The sequence below is a fragment of the Larimichthys crocea genome, chromosome III (assembly GCF_000972845.2).
Source record: "Larimichthys crocea isolate SSNF chromosome III, L_crocea_2.0, whole genome shotgun sequence".
In the NCBI taxonomy this organism is placed as follows: Eukaryota; Metazoa; Chordata; class Actinopteri; family Sciaenidae; genus Larimichthys; species Larimichthys crocea.
The window spans coordinates 28,743,344-28,767,124 of record NC_040013.1 but is presented as its reverse complement, the minus strand read 5'-3'; the positions used below and the strand labels follow the sequence as shown (position 1 = coordinate 28,767,124).

Genomic DNA, 23,781 nt, shown 5'->3' with positions numbered 1-23,781 from the left:
ACATACACACAGTTGACCCAGTACCACAGTGAGGATGCAGTCCTTGACAGAGCTGGACAGGGTAACAAAATGACCTTCACCATCAGCAGCATGATTAGTGATGAGTTATGAAGACTGATTGTCTTTTCCTGTATGTGGAAGGAGCAGTTTGGGACACTGAAGAGGGCTGCCTCATGAGGAGAAAACCAAGAGCTCTGGTTGTTGAACTGCTCATTGTCAAAGTCATCATCAAGGACACAGAACACCTCTGGTTACTGGTGTGGACCACAGACATTACAGGCCTCCATACAACGCTTCAATTACCTATTTTGATGGTGTTCACTAACTATCTTGTAGTATTTCTGTGTCTTTTGTACCACAGAATATGCTGCAGAAAGAGGGTGTACGCCACATTTATGCAGAGGATTGCCATGGGTGTGGGGTTGATGTTTGAGGCAGTCTGTTTATGCCTAACCGAGGACAGAAACAAAAAAGTTAGGATTAAAGATTGTTCATGATTTTAATAATAAATTGTGAGACACATACTGTTAGAAAACAATCGACTCGTATTCTATCTACTTCAAAGTGTTCATTATTTTTCCACTAGATGGCAGCAATGCTGAGCTCTTCACACTGAACAGTGGCTCCAGAGATTTCTCTTTAAAGTGCCAACAGGCTCAATGGGTCAGGATCTTTCAAGCCTAAAAGTCTATTTCTATGTATTAATAAAGCATGTTTGCAGTTCAATAATATTTGATTTTTCGCTTTCTTTAACAAGATATTTCTGTTCATTCTTACAAAAGGACAGTGGATGCTGAATATTTCTGCTGAGGTTGTAAGGGGAATGTAAGCTGCTGCATACAGTGGAAAATGTACCACTGACCCGAAGCTGCTAAAGTTTTCCACTTTCCACTTTTTTTCAGCTGCTCTCTGCTGTATAGGTAGCAGTGTTTGCTTTATCGTAACTTTTAACAAACAGATCTAGTGCAGCGCTGAGTAATAGAGGCTGCTGAGGTCAGCATGCCAAAGCACAGGTAAAGTTTACTCTAAAAAATCAGACAGCCCTGGAGGATCTGGCAGCTGGTGTGGCAGTGAGGTCACAGAAATAAAAGCTGCAACAGTTTTTGAGCCACAACACATGCAACATACATCATGTAGCCTGAGTTGTGAGTGCAGCTGTAATCAGGGATGTACTGACTAGACTAAAATGGGACTAATTATAGATGAAAATCATCAGAAGGCAAACCATCAGCAACATGAACATGTGTTATATTCACTTAAAAGTCCTTATGTGAGATCACTGGCATGCTTCTCATGATTTGTAGTGTAAAAGTGTGAATGGCAGAGTAAAGGTCAGAGAGCCCCTTTCTCAGCTTTAACTGGTACGACTATCATAAAGAGTGAAGATCTGGACATGTTTACGAGCAAACACAGCAGGGGAGAAATTTTTCTTGCTGAAAAGAGGGAAAGAATGGTGTGTTGTTTAATGAACCTACACTTCATATGAGTGAGCGGACAATAGGAAATGCAGCTTTTTCTGTTTGCACAGTAAAGAGGAAGGAAGGAAGTTATGGAAGCAGGAGAGTAACTGCTTAAGAAATAATAAGAAAAAAAATCCTCTGAATGGAGCCGACCCCCGTCTCCTTCCTCAGAGGTCAAATTATTTTCAGCTGCTTGTGGCTGGAGGGATTTACGTTAACCCTAAACTGCTCCAGTTCCTGCTTGGCACCACTGCTTGCACTGAATGGCCTCATAAAATGCCAAGGGTGCCCCTGAAACAAAAAAAAAAACCTCTGACACATCATATTCAAGCTCTCCCCCTCCTCCTCCTAAACAGTTTCCATTTGTTGTGATTGAGAGCAGGTGGGCTGTACTTAGTACTATTCAAGAGCATGCACTGCTTGCCACTTTCTCCTTGTAGTAAAGGGGGCGATTAGTGCCAGTTTGAATGCCCAGTGAGTGTCAAAGTGTTAACACCACCCCTCACTGGTTGAGAACTTCACTTAAACTTTAATGTACCAGCCAGTTGCATGAATACTCTGTGCAGCCTCTTTAGTAGCTGCTGAGACTCACTCACTGCTTATAGGGGCCTGAGAGGTGTAGTCACCCCAACCACAGATATACATCTTGGGCTCCAGATTTGGTTGCAGCGCCAGGTGTTTAGTTTGGAGCAGGACCGCAGCCCTGTGGTTTGCTGGCTGCTTTCACTGTAAACCTACATGTCCCGCAATACAGCCAGAGGAGGTTACAGTAACCTCAACTATTCTCCCACCGCTGTCCGCCTGGGCACTGATGGCTTTGACAGAGGCTCCAGACAGAAGCTGCTAAAGCATAAACACATCTTAGATGCATAGTCTACTGTAAATGTGGAAGCATATATGCATAATGCAGTGATGAGCCATACTTTATGGACTTTTAAATGGAACTTTTCAAATCCAGGAGGAGTGCAAGGACTTAGTCATAATTTGTTTCATACAAACAAAGAAACAATTACTCATCAGCAGCACAGCTCCAGAGAGAATCGGCAGCAGCAGCAGCTTCCATTCAGATCAAATCTGTGCGTAATGTGCCGCCGCCTTGAGCGCACATTGTCTTCTGTGAGAGGTTGAAACGGGGCAGGGTAAAAAAGACCCAGCAGGCTGCGCTTTTAAAAGACCCGAGGAGACTATAAAAGTGGTTTCATGCCCGCTGCAGTCAAGGCTCAGCTCGCTGTGCGCGCACAGACAGACGAGAGGAGGTAGGCAGAGCAGATAGACGCACACACACACACTCACACACACACACACACACACAGCACAACTCAAGGTTTATTTCCACATGTCGGCTCTCTGTCACAGGTAGAGACAAACGAGAAGTGGGAGTTTATGGGGCTGCGTTTTTCTTTCTTTAGTTCACTCAGGGTTTTAAGTCAAATAACCGAGTGTCAGACTCAGTTTTTGGACTCTTTAGTGACTAGGATGCGCGTCTTCTCCAGCAGACCCGGTGCTGTTTGACACTTTTCGCCAGCCCCCCCAGCTCCCACCAACCACCACCACCACCACCATCCCTCTTCGAGCTGGATTCACTAACCGGTCTGTTTTATAACCGGGGGGAAGTTGGGCTCATTTAAACTTTTCTGGCTGTACTTTTTTTTTTAATGCCACGGAAATGGGACCGCGCCAACGGGAGAGCGTGTCCGCGCTTTGCAGGAAAAGTTTGCTTTGGACTGTGCTGATACTGTGCCTGACGACGTTTGTTGACGGGACCTGGAAGACCGGACTTTACAAAACCTACTCAGCCGGGACGCAGACAGCAGCCTCTCACACCTCAGTGTATCAGAAAAGGTGAGGAAAACATCCATTTAACATGAATCCTTAATTCTCTGTGTGCACATAATAACATTTGAACCTCACAACACTCAGTTAATGCATGACTCTGTGGAGCTACTCCCATCTCCATCCATCTACCAGGTCCTATTGTCTTCCTTGACAGTTGGTTTCCTTTTTCCTCTGCTGCTCTGACATGCCCATCCTCATTGTTGTCCCAGCTCACCCACAGTCTCGCTCCCTGAGAGCACCACTGTCTCTGTGGTGGAGTGGACATCATCTTCTCCCATCTCAGCTGTCTCTAAAGCATGATCTAATCCTCAGGTTTTTTCCTGAATACATGTAATGAAGGAGAGATGATTTGAGCTGCTGTCATGCTGTGATTGAGTTGTTGAAGAGGGAGTTTTCTGAAGGAGAGTCACTAGACTAAACACACTCTGGACAGAGCCAGGGTTTAGCTCGAGGCTTAATGATGAGAGGACGTTTCCATCTTACAAATATTTATGCTGTCAGGTTGCGTGTGTGTGGGCTGACCATAGCCAGAGGTTGAAACCCCTTCTACCCCTTCTTCATGAGGCCTTGTCTCCAGGGTGTGTCCAGGTGGCTCTCAGTGCTCCCATCCTCGCTCCACTGCCTCGCTTCTCTGCTCAGCTCCCCCTGTCACTCATGTGCAGAGGTTTGTGGACATGTTTACTAAACACAAGCAGCTGGGACTTCACCGCATTTGGGCTTGTTCTAGGAAGAGAGGGAGATGAGTTTACAGTCGAGCTCTGCTGCTGTTTGTAAGTGGCAGTGGAGGAACGGCAGGATAGACGGGAGAAGAAGCTGCTGTTTGCGTGAGTCAGACGTCGGTCGAGAGGTCACAGGGTTTGAGGTGACACGAGAGGAGCTGAAAGTCTTGGCCCACCTGCTGTCTGGCCTGATATGTGAAAGCAGCACTTTATAATGTGTCAACAAAGCCAAACAGTGGCAGCTGGATTTCAGAGAGGCTCTCTCAAGGTTATTACAGCCTGACATTCAATGAGATAAACTTGTCATTGGGTGTTCAAGAGCTTAAAAAGAGGTCAGTATTCATTTTTAGCAGACTGGGAAAGGAAAAAAGTCACAGGAATAACCTCTGCTAAGAATGTCTTCCCGTACCAGCTCTGTCTTCACACAGTGATTACCCAAATCAAAGAGGATTATCAACTCTTGAGTAACTTCTTGACTGGTGCAGCCGCTCTGTAGAAGAGCTGACAAAGGGTTCGCTCATCCCTGTCGTTCGTAACGACTATATGAGCCCAGCACACTGAATGATTACAGAGGTAGCTGCTTCTTGTTGGAAATTGTTGGGTCTCTAAATAATATTATAAAGAGTACGGTCTAGACATGCTCTGTATGGAAAGTGTCACAAGATAACTTCTGTTATTTCTTGTCTTGCACACTTCTTTTTAACCTAATGTGCAGAAGTGGATCTTGAAAACTCTCATGGGGTTCAACTTTGGTGAACTTTGACCACCCAAGTCACAGCCTCAACCAAAAGCAGCAGGCAATCGTCTCTCACCTGCATTCGTGCATGTGTGACCATGACCTCCATCCATCTTTTGTAACCTCTTATCCTCATCAGGGTCGCAGGAAGCTGGAGCTTATCCCAGCTGACATTGGGCGAGAGGCGAGGTACACCTTGAACAAATTGTGACCTATCACACGGTAACTTCAACCTAGAGGAGTGAAAACAAACTGAGCAGCATCCTTGCTGACCTCTTTAGGAGTTGATATTGTTGTTTTCAAACGGAACGCTGTTACACCTAAACCACGTCTGCGGTTCCTCATAAGACTCTGATGGGTCCGAACCACTTCAAGCATATAGCTTGAAGGCTGGCAGATGGATTCTTGATGTCAGCCTCGCCTGGTAAACTTCATGGTCATGGTCTGACAGGTTGTATCAACGCTGTGGCCACCCGTGTTCCTCACCCTTCTTAACCATATCCACATTTTCTTAAAGCACAGGAATCAAGATGATTCAGTAGGCGAAGGCGTGCATGGCTCAAAGTGGAATGGCTTCAGATTTGACTATTGAAAGAACATGTTTATGCTCAAGAAAATGTTTCTTGGATATTATGAAACAGTCCCCAATTGCACTGCTCCATTTATGATGATACTCAGGGATTGAGACCATATGTGAGTCTAAAAACATTATCAACCCAAAAGTAATCTGATAATGATAATTTATTATTGTTTGAGTCACTTTCTAATGTGAGTTAACTGTGTTAACTAAATATGCTTAGTTTTTGACTGATGGTTGGACAAAAGAAGACATCATGGAGACCCAAATTTTAACTTCAAGTATGAAACTTCAGCTCAGAACATCAGATAAAAACAAGATTTCCCTCCCTAATGTAAGATATCCTTTGTCTGTGACCTCATCCAAACCTTATCTTTGCTAAAAGAATGAACAGGACACTTTAATAATCTGTAATCTTGGACTCTTTGGAAACTGTAGAAGATACTTTTCACTATTTTTGAACGATTAATCAAAGAAATTACCAACAGATGAGTTGATAATAAAAAATAAAAAAAAAACCTTGTGAATATTTGCTTCTCTCCGTAGTTCTCTGTAAAAAGTAAAGTAAATGATTTATCAAGAAAAGAACTGACAGATGAGATGAATCAATAGTGAAGCAAATTGTTGTCCCAGTTACACAGTGTACGCGATAGATCATTCCTGACTTGTAACCAGGCTGTCTGGAGCCATAGCTGTGATATAAGTGAATTCCTCAGTTGAGTGGAACTCCCTTTTTTACTTCCAGCCTCCAACACTTGAAGATTCATGCACCCCGTTACACACAGAGACACACTCAGAGCTCACAGGTGTCCTGGCCTGAAAACTCAAAACAGACAAAGACAAATGAGAGTTTTCCTTGTTTCTCTGAGGCTGCTATGAAGAGTCACTTAGCTCTGACCTTTTGAGGCCTCGCTGGGGTGCTTTGATGATCTTCACTATCCACTGTCACAAGGAAAACACGCGGCAGCTTTGAAGCTATGATATCTCTGTTAATTTATCATTCAGCCACTCTTAAAATTCAAACTGCACATAGCTCTTGTTAGTTTATTTTACACTATCCTCTACCACTGTGGCTCTTTCTGTTTTTCCCAGAAGCTGCAGATTATGAGCAGGAATGTCGTATCCCTCTCTCTTCATTAATGTCACTCTCACTGTACTCTCTATTTCTCTCTTTGTCATGTGTCGCTGCACCACATTTATCTTATGCCTCCTCTGTATCCCGCGGGACCCACACTGTTTCATAATTGTCTTTCCTTCCACTTCCCTGTTCCCATTGGAAGCTCCCTTGTGTGACCCTTATGATAAAATGACCTTTGTCTGCTCTCCTCTCGTCTGGCCATTTGCCACATCTGCCTTTTGTCCTTTGTTCTCCCCGAGTATTTTTCCCACAGACAGAAATCTAGAGAAATTCCTTTAGATTTGTATCCATGCTGCATTTCAAACATATCTTTTGAGTGTTCGGCCTTCCTCCTCCCACTGTACGTGAATGGATGGGCGGATGGAGAGGGAGTTACTGAGACGTTTCTCACCAAAGTCTCACCGGCGTTTTGCCCTCATCGACCCTCTTATCAATTCACACTGCTCAGCTCCCAGCTTCGACCTCCCCACGCAGTCTGCTGTCAAAAAGTGATTGTGAAAAGACGAGGCGAAATCAGGGCACACCGCAGTAAATAGAATACAGCGTTTAAGCTGTTTTGACAAGTTCAAGAGCTCTCCATCAGCATTTGCATCCATTTAGAGTTCCGTACGCTTTTGTTTCCCTTCAATGTTTTACTGTCTTGGCATCTGTAGCGTTTAGGAACAGATGGACCAAAGCTGTGATTCTTCTGTCCCTTAAAAAATCTTACATTTCTTTCTTTACTATTGGCTGTGTGAGAGATGGCTGATGATTTATTTAGCTTGGGCCCTGCTTTCAGAGTGTGCCATGTGTGCTCAGAGACCTGATACTCACAGAGGGCCTGCTTGGTGCTTTTGCCAGTGAAACAGCATGGTGCTGGTGGGTTTCACACTTCATAACACAAGAGCGCCTCCAGTAAGAGGGAAGGTGTTGACTATGAAGCATTTTAAAGTGAAAGACTGAGTGCACCAAGCACCTGTGTCCCTTTTTATGAACAAAGCCAGACAAAATGGACCATTGTATACTTGTTCTCAACCACAGAAATGAGGAAAGTTTTGGGCCTGTAAGTAAGAAAGATTTTTAATCCTTAACATCCTGTCATCAGCATCAAAGGAGTGTATCATCACATCTCCATCCCCTCCACTGTTCCTGCTGCCTTGTACGTATTGTGTTAATCATTTTTAGCACGTTATGGAGGATGCAGGTATTGGTTTCAAGCCATTTGGGAAATTGTAAACTCTGTTATACCAACTGCTCTTGTTATTTTATTCAGTGAAGCAGCATCGGTTGGCATTTCCTCTTTGGTAATTGCAATGCAAAGAGAGCAGGGGAGACCATAAAACCAACCCCCCACTTCTCCCCTCGTACCCCCCGGTGACAATCTTAGCTGTTCCCAGGTGAAACCTCCTCTCAGCCTGGGAAACTCAGATGTTTATCTGTTGGGTCTGGAGGATAAGTGGCAGGGAGGAGTTTTAGGGTTAGTACCCCTCCCCTCGCTCCCGGCTCTACCTGACCACAGCTCTCTCTCTCTCTCAATGTCTGAAATTTTCCATCCATGATTAGAGCAATTTTTTCTCTGGACAAGGCAAAGCAATCATGGGGTAATCCTATAGATCCATGTTCATTTTTGTAGCCTCACAGCTGACGGATACTAAGATACATGAAGGGTGGACGTGTATTCAAATAACATGTGTGGGAGATGAATTCCCACCTCACTTTACTTGAGAGGTTTAGGATCAATTCAAACTGTCTTACTTCTGCACAGTACCTTTAAATAATCTCAGACTCAAGGCGTTTACATTTGTAACTTAATCCAGTCGCAGGAGAGAATACAAAATGTCAATGACTATTATGTGAATGGAAAAAATGATCAGTAATAGTCATATAAAAAAAAAGAAGTATGTCTTTAATGCTGCAGGAGTACACAGACATCTCTCTCAGGCAGGCTGGCCCAGGTCTGTGTGTGTGCGGCCACCACAACATGTGGGGATTGTTAATGGGAGCTGGTTCAGGGCTGCTTCGCATCCTCCGCCCTTGGCAGTTTCCTTTAGTGTAAACCGTCTCTCACACACACAAACATATGGTCTCACATATTGACAAACAGACTTTGGTGAGAACAACCCCCTCCTTCCACTCTTGCAAACACATTGGCAGCAGAACACACAAAGTGTAGTTTTGTGCTACGAGCCACACAGTCTCCTTTGTGGTTTCCACATAGAGCCCCCTTTCTATACATCCATTGATTGTGTAAACACAGGCTATAGTAATCGTTTTCCTTGTTTCTCCTCCAACTATAGCCATATGAAGGCAATCAGGGTATTTGTACACTTCATTGTTAATAAAATAATAGTAACATATGGTAGCTCAAACAGCCTCAGCGTGTTTCCATACATTAATGCCGGGTAACCAGCCGTCAGTGTTTTTCATGATTGGGAGCAGAGGGATGAGATGAAACTCGCCTCTCGAGCTCAACTTTTCTCATTGCCCCAGCGCTATCAGGAACAGATATCAACTCCTGTTAGAGGGATCACTGAGCGCTCAGTGAAGATTAGCTCTCAAATGAATCACCCTTCACACAATTTGGTGCTTTTAGCCTGATGGTGGCATCGAGTGCTGTAAGTGGACCCTTTTTACAGAGTGAAAATATTTAATTTTGCTTCTGGGGGCCTGACTTAGAGGTGGATGTAAGCGAACGCGCTTGACTCGTGATCATATCTTCACTATCAGATCTTAACCTCTGACCTTTTACATAATCTCACAGTGAGTCCTGATAATGTCGTACGAAGCCGCTCTGGTGAAGGAGTGGACTCATGACCCAGCATTAACCTGTGTTGAAAAACTCTAAATCTCCGTACAGGACCTCGTTTTCCTCTTTATTCCCTCCTGAGGGACTTTACCTCCTCTGAGAGCCGAATGCAAACGGATGTGTATTGATAGAGGAGAGACCCCTGTGTAAATAAAGCCCACAATGCACTCCTGCGAATCTCGTGGCTGATTAAAACCGTGTAAACACCATAAAGAGGTTTCACAACAAAAGGCTGGGGGAAGGGAGGGAAGAATCTAAAAGCAGCATCTATTGAATGTGACTGCGTGGATAATTTCCTTTTATGAGCGCACTACAGTGTGAGTGCACTTGTTTGAAGGTGTGAAAACACGACACATTGCTCCTCCTTGAATTATTTACTTTAAAAATGTGATTTATGTCTTTAAAAATAAAAAACTTTTATTCTGCACTTCCACTCACGCTCTGTTTCTCCCTGCAGGAACTGGTGTCCTCATACGGTCACTAAGACGGTGACATGCCAGGTGCAGAATGGGACAATCCTCCAGCGGGTTTACCAGACATGCCGCTGGCCACAGGGATGCACAGGTGGCAGGTGAGAAGGAAAAGGGACCTCAGCACTACTTCTATTTCTGGACCCTTTAAAGAGAAACCCCCACTTTAAAATAGTATATAGTATACTTCCTGTCAAGTCATATAATTTAGATTGCTGGCTCACGAACTATGGTACGTGTATCACTGGTGGCAGGCGCCCTTCCTGAAGTGGTGCTACTCAAAATGCTGCAACATATGAATTATCAAAATTATCTTTAAATTTGCAGGAATGTCATTTATAAAATAGGTTTTGCATTTCTTGTAATATTTAGTTTTAATATCTGCTGGATAAATAGTCACATTCACACATCTAGTGCACTGCACAGGAACTATTAGAAAGAGAAGTGCGGATCAGGAGAACAACTTTTCCATGAAATTAGCTCCGGTTCTTGGACGGTTCTGTTCAGGGTTTAACAACAATCAACATTAAATAATCTTCTCATTAGTAAAAAAATCTGCCTCATGTGTGAACCTTTAATAATGATGGTACTTGAAAAGCCAAATATTTTCTGGGGTGGTACATGATGTGAAAAGTTTGAGAAACACTGATTTGGATCATACTTATAGGTAAATGTGTCTTTTTCTGACAGCTACAATATCTCTCTCATGTCAAAGCGACCACTGCTCGTAGTTCTATATGAATAAAATCCAAAATAGACACTAATATAAATAATTCAACTCATTTAAAAGGAGGTAGATAGTCTTAATAAACCATTTCAAACATTAGGGACACAGGGAAAGCAGTTGATGTGAGTACCAGCAGTGGGGGTACCCATGCTTGAACACTGCCATGTTGGAATAACGGCAGGTTTTCTCATTCTGTCAGTGAATGCAGTAAAATGTAAAATCTCCCAATTTCTCCTCCTAAAATCGTTCCCAATAGATCAAAAGCAGCAATGCAGCTGGACCACACGTTGTCTTCTAAGTAAGGAACACCTGAAAAATTACATTCGGGTTTACACCTGTTCTTTGGGGGGAAGAGAAAAATACATTCTGGGAAGTGAAGGAAAAAAAATTAGTTCAGCAGATGCACGTAGAAATCAGATTACACCAGTTCAAAATAAAAGTCCTCAACAATATCTACAATATACCTTTTATTTAGCTTCACTTCACAGTGCACACAGACACAGCTGCTGTTATCTGTGAATTTGTGATGGTTTAAGGGTTTGTGCGTCTTTCCCCAGCTACAGGACTGTGGTCAGACCTTCCTATAAGGTGGTGTACCGCACTGTGACCTCTCTGGAGTGGAAGTGCTGTCCAGGATTCAGCGGCGCCGCCTGTGAAGAAGGTGAGTTGAGACAGACAAGGACTTACACACAGAAACGCACATTAGTTATAAGGCAGTTGGGGCCAGCATCAAAATGTTGGAACTGGAAATGTTTTACAACCTTCTTTTACCTGCCACTCTGTTTCTTTCATTTGATCGTACTTTATCTCTTGGAGCTCACTCATTTAGCACCATCTGCATCCCTCTCTTTTGATTTGTGGCCGCCGTGTGTGCCTTCCAATACACGTGTACGAGTAATACTTTAAAAACAGGAGTGATTTCCATTAGGCTTACATAAGGCTGCTTCTGTCTTCTAAATGAAGTTGAGAAATAAGATCCGTCAGCCTCCTCAGTGTGACTCAGATACCTTCACTTTATTAATCAGTTTTAATGTGCTCATTCCAAGAGGCATTGTACTACTTAAGGGGTGTTTCTTTCGTGTGGTTTTGTGCTTTATGTTCCAGCTGGAACCAAGTCTTCATCCTCTTAAAGTGCCATGCTAGCTGCTGTTTTCATTTCACGACTACAGTAGCTGCCCACCACACACACATACACACACACACACACACACACACTCACTCTCAGTGTATAATGACTTCCCCTGGCACTGGCCCCCGTGTCTCCGCAGTCTGGGGAGAAGGGTGGAGCGTCTGTTTATGCCGCGACCCAGGGCCTGACTGGGCGTAACATAAATCGTAAGGCTTTCTGACACAAAGGAAAAATAATTGTTTACAGTGGTTAAAGTGGTTCCTTTTTATTTGTGGTGGTGAAAAGCAGAGGCTGTTTTTAGTCTTTTACACTCCCACTCCCAGGTGGACTAAAGAGCAACTTCCAGACCTCCATGTGGCCTGTGGTCTGCTACAGTGTGGCTTCAACTGGAGACCTTTCTGCACTTTTCCTGCTCACTTACACATGGCACACATCAAAACTGCCTGAATTTCATGCTTGTTTTAGACCTTCCCCGCACAGTCAAACTCACATCCAGACAGCTTAGACTTTACTTAACAAAAGCAGAGGAACACACAGTTAAACTGGGAGGAAATTATCCAATTAAGTTGTTGCTGGAGGAGATTCCCCTCCGGTTGTCATGGCAGTAGGGGGCTGTTGAGCCAGCAGGGATGCTGGGATTAGCCACTTATCTGAGCGTCGTTCCGGGTGGCTCAGATCACAGGCGGCGCTGAGTAGAAGTGACAGGTCCCATTCACGGGGCCTTTACTCTCCGGCACCATGGATCCAATCCAGGGCCACCGGCGCTTTGTTCTGCCCCTGCCACGTGAGCAGAACCTTATGCCAGTGCAGAACCTGATACCCTGTGGCTGTCTGCCTCATTCGACGCTTTAAGGAGAAATAAAAGCTTGCCACACGGGCAAAGCTGGAGGCCGGATTGTGCTTAAGTCTGTTGCCATAGTGTTGCCAAGTGAAAGTTAAAGCTGTACTCGTAGTTCAGTGGGTGCAAGTTTTAAATCCAGGCTCTTAATACCTGTGTGTGTGTGTGTGTGTGTGTGTGTTTCCAGATTTCTGTGAGCACTTGTTTGACCTTGAGTTGATTTCAAATGAAGCACCTCTGTTATATAAAAGAACAAACAACTATCATCCAATTTTACTTTTCTGTCCAGGTCAGACAATAATTAAATATATTGCTTTTGATCTCATATATCTCATGAACAGACCGGATATGTATATATCCTTTGCTTACATGTCCTTTGCCCGCATCATCCCCTTTATTCTGCTTGTCTGCATTTCACAGACTGTGGAAAATGTGTATAATCCATTCATTTTCTCACGCTGACTTGCTTTTGACTCCACTGTCCTCTCACCCCAAAAAGCTCCTGGCCTAGTCTGACTCCCAAGGTCGGTCTGCATTACAGCAGATCTCAACAAAGTCCAGACCAGCAGGACTCTGGGACTACTTCACAGTGCAAAAGTGGAAAGGAAGTGTGTTGCAAGCTGAGAGCACACCCATTGGTATGGTTATATTTCGAATAGAGATGAGAGAATTGTTTTCTCCTGTGTCTCTCCGTTCTCACCGCTCTGCCTTCCAGCCAAATGGTCACATACATAAATCAACTGGTTCGGTTTAATGTAAAGATAACGTGTCTCAGAGGGCAGAGATAAATGAGAGAACATAATGAGAAGATTATACGCCAATGCTGTCATTTAAACATACACATGCTTGTGTGAATTTTTGGCCCTATCACATTTAAAATGAGAAAACATTACATCACACCCAGGCTGATAAACAAACTCACTCCATCAGAGTCCAAGCGGAGTAAGATGACACTGCATCAGACGGGCACCTTTCACATTTGCTCTCTTTTTCTTATTTCCTCGCTCCGACCTTAAAACTTGGCTGGAATTCCAGGCCGGTGGTGTAATTACTGTGTCCTAATTGTTTTCTATGAGGTTTGGGAGATATTGTCTTACTTCTGGACCTGGAACACAATGCTCTTTATCTCTGATTGAGCCTGATGAAAAAAAAGAGAAGAGCTAAGTATTTGCAGATGGAGGCACTTTCATAGCCTGCCAGAAATGGGGATTTAATGTATGCCTGGTTGGCTTTTGGTATTCCAAGTAAGTAAATGCTTGTTTTTAGGGATATCCCAACGTATCCTACATCAAACACAAATATCAAAATTATACTTCATTTAGAGGTAATTTTATGATACAAGAATATCAAATGTAACACGCAAAATCAACATGATTAGATTAGAGTTGGCTCTCAAAGACAGGTTGCATCAGCATCAACATACAGTACAGCAATGAGCAGTCGTGGAAATCAGTTTCGGCGCCTATCTGCCTATTTTGATGGAGTCTTAATAGTGCGAAGATGACACTAAGAGACTGCAGTTGATATATTGGACCTGATTTGATTTATGGAGGACAGCACTTTAAAAGAAACATGGCTGCAGATTATCGCAGGAGGGGGGCCGCTGTGTAGCAAAATATATGAGGGAACATAGACTTGAATTAGCACGGCTGTCAAAGCTCTGCCGTGGGGGTCCCCATCAAGCCGTATCTCGCAGCCAAGCGGAGGCTGCGGTTTTTGGGTCGCAATTACGGTATGGCTTGGAGGCAGAGGCGCGCTGTCTGTAATAAGCTGCAGAAATGTAATCTGTGTTTTCACAGCTCAGCGCGGCTTATCACAGGCCTCCACACTAAACCCGGCGCTTTAAACATCAGTCGGCTGCAGCTTGCCATTAGCGAAGGAAGAGTGGAAGTGCGTGGACGCCTGTATATGTGTCTGTCTGACTGCCAGAGTGAATGTGTGGGTGGGAGAACGAGGTGTTGAGGATTTGTACAGTGAGCGATGCAGCTGTTCGACGTGATTAGCTGCTTTAATGGCAGCAGGCTTTAGGAGCTGTGAGTGGAGCGACCCCCAGCCCGAGGTCAGAGGGGAGGGAGCTGAACAAGAGCAGGTGACCTCCACTCCCACTCCTCTTAGACCACACAGAGCAGCGCCACCAAAGTCTGGCAAAACATGCTCACCTTTTCATTCAGCCCTCCTCTTTTCTTTCACCCACATTCCTCGAGTCCTCTCTATTTGCAATAGCAGGTGTTATTGTTATTGCACTGTTACTCTCTCTTGCTCTATTTCATTCACAAAAAAAACAGATTTGATGTCAGCTGCTCTCACACCCACACTCAGAGCATTTATGCAATCTCGAGAAGAGATCTATAAAAATCACATGCATAGCAGAAGACTCGCAGTCAGTGTGCAGAAAGCAGCAGCTGATATTCATAGTTATGTAAATGGCCAGCGCAGCACAAGTGCTGAGCCCAAATTGGAAGCAGCTGAAGTGAAGGCGAACTGGGCTGAGGGCCCTAGATGAGATTAGACATGGGAGAGTCCAGCCCTTTGAGCCCACACTGCTCTGCTCAGGGGAATTGTCATAATAGTCATTAATTAACAAACAACACCACTGAACATAACCCACCAAACTAAACACATGGAGGGAGGGAGGTCTGATCTCTCCTCTTCGCTTCGCCTGCCTCTGCCTTTCTTTCCATACCGTCTTCTTCTAATGTAAATGTGTGCTGCCCAGGTTCGTGAAAAATCCACAAATTATACTTCAGAGAGCGGTTCAGGTATTTAAAATGGGATCTGTACTAATAATTATGATAATATTATTATGACATTCTTTTGAAATGTTCCGTGCAAACCGCACCAAGAGCTGCACAGCACAAACCCTACAGGCTGTGGAATAATAATGATACAGTCATAAGAATTATAATTATGACCCGCCTGCTGTATGGTTTATGTTTGACTGTAATATTGGAAGGCTAAAGCCAAAAGACAGGCATGGTAATGGTTGAATATCATTTTCTAGTGCAGCCAGGTTCAATTAGACTCATAGGAGACATGGTAATAAATTTTATTTCTTATGATATCTATTTAACTTAGTTTAATGCTTCACGCTCCATTTGTTTACCTGCATCGTCTGGTGTCTAGTCTCTGCCTAAATCTCACATAAATCTCTGTGAACTTCAAGAAATACAGATGCACATTTCTTTAGCTGAATCTTTTTAAAAGTTTCATACATACTTAGCCTTGATTCTGAGTTAAGTTTTTATGTTTCTGGCTCTTGGACTGGAAATGCCTCTTCTGCTTACTGATTTATTTATTATTTCCCCCTGGGAGTGCATTGAAAACTGTTTTTCCTGCAGTCAGAAAGAAATAAAGTGGGCCGAGTCAGCAGTGCAAAAAAACTTTTAGGGATGAAAATAGACACACACTCCACACACACACACACATGGGCCATGGCAGCTGGAGTATTCTTCTGTCCCCAATAAAGCAGAGGCATTTCCCCTCACCCAGTAGTTTAAGTGGACTGGTGTGCTCACTGAGTGACCCACAAACAGACAGCCTCTTTACAGCCTGACAGATCACGCTATCAGGAGCAGAGAGAAGAACTCGCTTCCTGTCCCAAGATAAGGCCAAGTGAACTGGTACCAGAGCTTTTATCACGTAAGAAGATAAAGGGAAAGTTTTAAAATCCTGCTCTTTTTAAAAAATCCTCCACAGTCGTGGAGGTGTGAGCTTTACTTCCCTTCTCTCATCTATGATCCACTCACTGACTGATGTCATTAAAGCTGCATTAACCCCACACGCTCCCTGCCCTTTAGCATATCGCCATCTCCTCAGCTCGTAGGTATAGAGTGGCATGATGTAGGTACTGTATAACACAGCGCTACTGTCCTTAGGCAGGCAGGTAATGAAGGAAGCATATTTGGCGTTTTGACGTCAGCGCTGAGACAATGGCAGCATTGATGGGGTGGGTATTGCTCGGGGTCCTGTTGGTCCCATACAGCTGTGATGAGTTCAACGGACCCAGTTGCTCACTGGGAAGGCTGGTAATGTCTTTAACAACCCCAAATTACCATCTCTCGACTTCATTTGTCAGAAATCCAGTACCTATCCACTTTTTTCTGTCTTAATCCTCCTTCTCCTTCTTTATTTATCTCTTTTTCTCTTTCACGGGCTGCAAGTATCGATTGATGATTGATTGAACTTACTTTATAATTAAAAGAATTCCCATTATGGTCTGCCAGCGCACAACAAACACAACAAAAACGCTAACATCACTCGAGACGAAACAGACGTACAATGGTGAAGAGTCACAGCTGACATGTTCCAAGCTCTCTTGATAATATAAATACAAGTTACTGAAAAACCGTCTCTCTGAGGGTACTTTAAAGATGCATTCAATCTGATGGGATCAATTTTGAATCATTCCATTAATCATTTGGTCAGTGAAATTGCAACCAATCCAAACCCCAAAGACAAAGAGACAGCGAATCTGCACATTTGAGAGACAAATCTTTATAATTAATCGGTCATAAAAAAATTCCAGGATTTTCTCTGAGCTGACTAATGGTTTGAACTCTGCTTTTTTCACATACTGTCATGAGAAACCTTGTAAAATCCAGTGATGTCTCCTTCTTACTGCTCTCGCCCCGGTTATATCCACACTCTGAGCCACAAAAACATACAAAAAATACAATGAAAACAGTTGTTTTTTTGATGAGATTTTCTTCACAGCATCAGTCTGTGGTTTTTGTACACTCCCAGTAGTCCTGATGATCTGAGCTGCTCATTTGTCACTGTTATGAGTTCATAAACATATACAACACCACATAAGAGAGGCTCAAGTGTTGCAGCTCAGTGGGTGGGGATTTTATGAAGCCGACCTTCAAACCTCCTCCACTCCCATGTTTACTAAACCACAAACAGACCACCACATCACAGAGATCTTGCTGTGGTGTGTTGGGGTGAGATCATTTATGGCCTCTCGTATCACAGACCTCCCAAACACCCCCCCCCTCCAGTTCGGTCTCAGTTTCCCAGACTCTAAACTCTGCGCTGTTGGATAACTCGAATTTAAAAGTCATTGCCCCATCTGACTCTAGAGCTCTATTTTGAGCTGGTCTTTGCATATATTTCCATTTGCTCATGTGGTTGATACGATGCTCAGCGGGGATGAGGGGAGTGGTGCTGATGGTTGTGATTAGTTCTGGACTGAAGACGAGAGTGAAGAGGAGGTTTGGATGAACTGCACCAGCAGTTTGGCCTAATTAGAGACATTCCTGGTTGGCTTTCAGAACTTGAACCTGACAGAGGAGCTGGCCTTCTCCTGGAGGAGCCAATCGTCTTGACCAAGGAGAAATTACCTCATTTGATTGGCTAGAAGAGGAAAGAGTAGAGGATAATACAACTTTCCTCTTGAGAGCTGATAAATAAAGCTGAAGCTGTACACGCCTGGCAGAGAGGGACTTTACAAAAGGCTGTTTTAGTTTTACAGCCACAGAAAAGAGACCTGTGAGGAGTCTGCTGCTATAGAAGTGTGTGTTTTCATCCTGGTGTTTAGGCAAGACAGCGTGGCCATGTGCCAAAAACCAAATATTCCTACAAAGACCCCAGAATTATCATAATTTAAGGCAAACATTGAAATCCAGACTGCGGGGCACCCAGAACTGAGTTTGTAACATATGTCAATACATCCATCGGTCAACCATAAATACAGGCAAGTGAATTTAAGCATGTCAGCAAATAGGTTAAAGGTAAACTCAAAAGTTGAGGAGTCAAAAAGAGTTTATAGAAGGTTGTGAGCAGCGACAATGTCTATCTCACAAGATCTGAGCACCAATGTGGTTACACACTGTAATATATTGCAGATCCAGGGTCAGTCTTCTGTGATTAATTGTGGATATAGTCAGTGTATTTCACTACAAAATGAAATGAAGACATGTCGACCATCTGGATGTCAGTATTATCCGAGATTTCATAACTATTGATCGTACATCATACAAACGGAAACATTATGGTACAAATAAGATAATTATCAAGCACCTGGCAACACTGAGGCCAAGTCTACAGCTAAACCTTATCTAATGCACCTTGCACTTGCAAGGTATATAATGATGACGATTGCAAGACCCTCATAAAATGTGATTAATATGTCTCATGTGGTATTGCCTCTGTGTATAAACTTGTTTGCCTTTCACACCGCAGTGTTTCCCAGAGAGCGTGCATGTTTCATATTACTAATAGAGCATGTAAGACATGCATCATTTAGGAACGTGCTTGTATCTCCTGCATGTTTGTGTCTCAGAGGCTTTGTGTAATATCCACACACATGTGGACGTGCACACACATTCAAGCATGTCTACAGCGCTGTATGGACCATTTCAGCTTGGCATTTCAGTGCTCTTTCATTTCCTTTCGGTCCTCTTGTTAATTTAGAGACGCACATCTTGTTGAGATCACCGATGCACATTGTGCAGGAAGTGTCATGTGCTCTAGGTCCAGTCTTTGTGGCTGGAGGAAGAGGTTGTGGCAGTGCTGGTGTGACTGGTGGGGCAGCATTGGGGGATCAGAGCCAGAGAGGCCCAGCAGGGTGAGCTCATTAACAACAGGACGTACCCCTGAACCTCTAAACCCAGACCTGCATTCCGTCCGCTCCATTGCCCCCTGGGACTCATCCAGGGGGGGCTTTAACAGCCCCGGTGTTTTGGTTGGACCCTCGCCACCAGCCAGAGCCGAGCTGTGCATGACGACTCCCCTCCTTCCCCCTGCCTCAATCAGGACCATAAATACAGTCCAGAGAGGGTGTCTGTGTGTTCCTGCCTCCTCAGGTGTTTATGGCTCTCTCACTCGTTCATGCTGAGCTCGTAGGCAATGGCCTGGCAGCAAACAAGCACTCGCACTCCCACACATGCCGACGTTTTTAAGGCACCAAAAAACACCTGCTCTCACATATATCAAGTTTGTATGCACAGACAAAACTCGTGACTCAGACTAAAATTAAATCTTTAAACCCACAGAAGACTCAAGGTCACATAAGCATGAAAAAAAAACAAGGAAAGCAGTGAGCTGAACTTGCTGAGTCGCTGTAATCAATAAACTTGATCCAGGACACAGACACACACTCACTGTCTCTCTCTTTTTCTGCACACATACACACTGTATATCAGTTTCATGTGTGCTTTATGACAGATAGACTGACAGAGCAGTAAATCACATATCGCTACTGTGCCAGAGTTAGAGCTCTATCTGCTCTGTCTGCTGCTGTCATTGACTGTGAGTGGAGGATGGATGATGTCATGGCTTTTATTTCTGTTGGCTGCTCTCCATGTTGTCTTAAACTGCTCCAACTTACCTGATGGGGACTGCATGTGGCCCCATGAGACCATGTCTAGTCAGCTTTGTGGAGACGCCAAGGCAGATAATCATCAAACCACTGAAAAAATAACAGAAAATGCAACTTTTTTTCAAGTTATTTTTTCTGACATAAGAATTAATGCATGATTCAGTATTGTTTTTTACTTGTTGATGGCAACACTGCATGGATTGCACTTTATCAGCTTTTATTGTGATTTAGTTATGTTCCCCGGAAGAAGAAGAAAAATAAGATTTCTAAGCCTTTCATTGACTTACTTCACGGTATCTTTGATTTTAGCAATCTTAGTGAATAATTTAACCATTTTCAGCTTCAAAACTGTGAGAATTTGCTGTTAGTACGTCGATATGTTTTTGGATTTTGCTCTGTTGTTTGGAAAGAAAAACCTCTGTGATGTGTTAAAGAAAAAGGCAGCGTACAAGGCATTTTCAGTATTCTTCATTTTTCAATTTTTGACCAAGCAATTAATAAATAAATCAAGAATATAAGAGTAAATTATCCAGTGATGGAATCAGTTATTAGTTGCAGCCCTATTGGAGAAAACGTAGACTGGTTTTCTTGGGCTGTGTTGCTACTCTGTGACCTCTTGACAGTGAATGTAAATGTAAATCTGGCTTTAGAGATTCAAGTCTCATTGGGCCACTTAATCGTGAAACATGTGCATGCCTGAGACTGTGAGGTAGTTCTGGATAAAAACATCCACTAAGTGACATGTGCTTATCATTTTACACAGAAAAGTGGAGGCTTAGTTTCACTGTGAACATTCCTTGGATGCTCACAGAGGTTATATATGTCATTTATGTATTTTGCCTGAACACTTAAATCAGTATCTATATATGAAATTAGTTAAACGCCGACACTGATACGTCAGTTTAGAGAATCTGGTACCGAGCCACTGCCTGCACACAAATTGGCCTTTCTGAGCCTTTTTAAAATGGTTACCCTCTTTGGACATCCCCCATCATTACATCCTATTTACAAAGGACCAAAAGGATTATTCTCAGTTAATGCATTTTATATGAACCCTTTACTTTGCCTGTGTAAACCTAGCTACTCGAGTAAACAGAGCACTATTGAAGCAGAGTTACTAAATCTGCAGCCAGATGGGTCCTCGACCCCGAGACAAAGTGGAGAATTACAGTTTGTCCTAAGAGTTCGAGCTCAGCTCTCGCCCCCTCTCTCTTCCCTCTGGCCTCACTCAGAGGGGGGAATAATCTATTCCCTCTCTCCTAGATGGTGAAAGAGATGAGTGTGTAAAACGAGAATGGCTGTACTAGTGAAAGGGTGGCAAAGCTCCAGCGGGACACGTTTCTCCAAGTGCTGCCAGGTAGAAAAAGGCAACAAGAGCGAGAGCGGAAAAGAGGATGTGTTATTTTTTTCCCTCCTCTCTTGTTGACACTTGCAAAGACATGAGATGGCATTGTTGTTTTTAGCCAGATGAAGAAAATATATTGTCATGGAGAGAATGGGAACGGAGGGATTTTCTTAACTGGAAAGGCTTGTTCATGTTACTGTTAAAAGGACAAAGAACAGATTGAAGTAATAACCATGATGAGCATCATTCATACTTTCTCTACGAGCCATAACCACAATGTTCCTTTGAGGTAATTTATCTTCTCACGATGTAGCTGAACTTTAGAAGTAAAATTAGATTTGAGGCTCCCTTGTCTTTGTCTGCTCTGTCTGACCCGCTCACAGTGCATGCGCCACTACCCCCTGGGTGTGGGTGGGTAGCCATAGGGACGCCAAAGAGGTGAAAGGGCAGAGAATTGAGGGGTACAGGGTTTATGCTTTCCTGCAGAATAATGGCAAGTATTGTTCCTTAAGTGGCAGCACTGTATCAAGTCTATCACAGGAAATTTCTTGACATACTCATTCGGTGTCAGTCTTAAATTTCTGAGACACTTCAGAGCTGTATGTTGCGAGCTGGTCATGCTAAAGAAGTACAATGTGTCCCTTTTAGCGCCTGACTATCTGCAAATCGAAAGAATGATTAAAGCCAGAGAGCTGCGATGTACAACTGCCTCAGCATTTAGGAAGATGATTGACTGAGATAGCCATGGAGAATTGAGTGCACCATGTATTACTTTCCTTTTTCTTTATCGATGTGGTCTCACTGTCTTTTGTTCCCCCGTTTCCTCTTCATCTACACTGTTAGACTGAAAACTGCAGCCAGCATGGATACCTGCCAGTGATATAGAGACTCCAGAGGTCATTATGAGTGACAGTTAAGTCTCAGCTTCGGACTAATGCTCTCACTGTGGATGTGTAATTGTGATGGAGGCCTTGCACACCCCCTGATCCGCATAGGGACAGGAGAGGGCACGCTGGGAGATGAATTACAAACACTGCTCAGGATCATTCATCCATCAGAGCGGCTCTTTTCGCCAAGCTGGAATTCCTTTCCCCTGGCTGCACCTGACAGTGCAGAAACCTTAGCCCGAGCTACTGCCAGTACACTTTTTGTTCCAAAAGTGCAGCTGAGTTTGCTGGAGCTTTTCAGGAGGTTCTCTGTCAGGACTGAGGCAGCTTCTGTCAGCAGCAGCGAGCAGCTGCCCTGCTCTCTGGAAATATCGATATGAGGTGCTGTGCAGCAGACGGGTGGAGCATGGGTGGCTATCATCAGCAGTTTGACTTCACTCACTTCTCGTGCTAATGTTGTTTGAATGAAAGTTGGGGTAGACTTGTTGATGCAAAGTTGTAGTTGTTGAAAGGGAATGGGCTAATGCGGTGCGGCTGATTGTGCAGAGGAAATGCTTATTGGCCAAGGAACAGGAGGCCATTTCAGAGTATCGGGTTTATGCCATAAGCTAAATAGTTTTTCTTCCATATTCCAAGATGAAAACGTCCCCAGAGAGGATGTTTAATCGCGTGTTTTGATGAACACCAAATCGAAACATCCTTGAACATGTTTGGGAAGTTGTGTAGTGCAAAGTTTATATTTGTCTGCGTCATCTGTTTTGCAGAATGTTTCAGTATTCCACTGAAAAGTTTAGGACTTGCATGAGAGGAAAGGGATGTGTGGAGTCACGCAGCAGCTTTTATGAACCCTGAGGTTCAAGAGGACATATGTTCAGATCTTAATATAAATGCAAAATGTGCCTAAAGATACTTTATCAAGTACCTCTAGTGTGAAAAAATGGCATTATTAGAATAGCGACTGGTAAGGCCTGGGTGGATTGATGGAGCAACAATACACGAGACTTTCATCCACATCCTATTGTTTCCTGTTGACAGCCAACTTTTGACCATGACCATGATCCTTTCCTTAACTTTAGCTTGTAGATTTTGTGCCAAATATTGGCTACAAGGATGGAAGATCAGAGTTTTACTTTACAGACAACATATTTGAGTGTTTAGTTTAGAGGACGGTGGCACAATGGTACAGTAGCAAAGTTTCTGGTTCGAATCTTGGCCTTTCTTTGTGGAGTGTACATATTCCGCCAACAGTCCAAAGACATGCAGTTAATAGGTTTTAATAGGTGGTTTGTCTCTGTAATGAACAGGCGACTTGTCCAGAGTCTACACAGCCTCTCGCCCTAAGTCAGCTGGGACCGGATCCAGCTCCCTGCAACCCTGATGAGAATCGGCGGTTACAGAAAATAGATGGCTGGATAGTTTAGAGGCCTTTTTAAAGGCCAGTTAAGTACTATTTAAATATCTCGCCAATTGTCAAAGTTTTAGCCTGACTGTGCAAAATGTGAGTAAAATAGTAAAAGTGCAGTCTGCATGACTCATACAAGGATTTTCACTGAACTATGTCGCTGTGAAGTCTGATAACTCTCTGCACTCTCTGGCTTTTTACCCTCATAACCGCACAGAAAGAGGGAGGAGGGCTTAAGTGTTAAAACAGTATAAATTACTTTCATTTTCCACTTGTCTCGTGTCTTATCATCTCACCGCCAAAGTGATGTCATGTGTAATTCTGAAGATTTCATGAAGCTTTAAACTGAAACTCTTTTTTTTTTATAGTGGTCTGGTGTATAGTTTTATGTAAATGGATGTATAATGAGTT

The 23,781-nt window shown here is 43.5% G+C and overlaps 1 protein-coding gene across 3 annotated transcripts in view; it reads left to right on the top strand.

Moving 5' to 3' along the window:
- The first annotated feature begins 2,518 nt into the window (after positions 1-2,518).
- The window catches only part of emid1 (EMI domain containing 1), a 52,957-nt gene continuing 31,694 nt past the window's right edge, over positions 2,519-23,781 (top strand). The window contains exons 1-3 of one of the 3 annotated variants that reach the window (XM_019274612.2): positions 2,519-3,302; positions 9,709-9,822; positions 11,006-11,109. In XM_019274612.2, the coding sequence (XP_019130157.1) occupies positions 3,127-3,302; positions 9,709-9,822; positions 11,006-11,109 (394 nt within the window). In that variant the 5' untranslated portion in view covers positions 2,519-3,126. The remainder of the gene's footprint in view (positions 3,303-9,708; positions 9,823-11,005; positions 11,110-23,781) is intronic. The other 2 variants (XM_019274606.2, XM_019274619.2) reach the window with 2 other exon arrangements.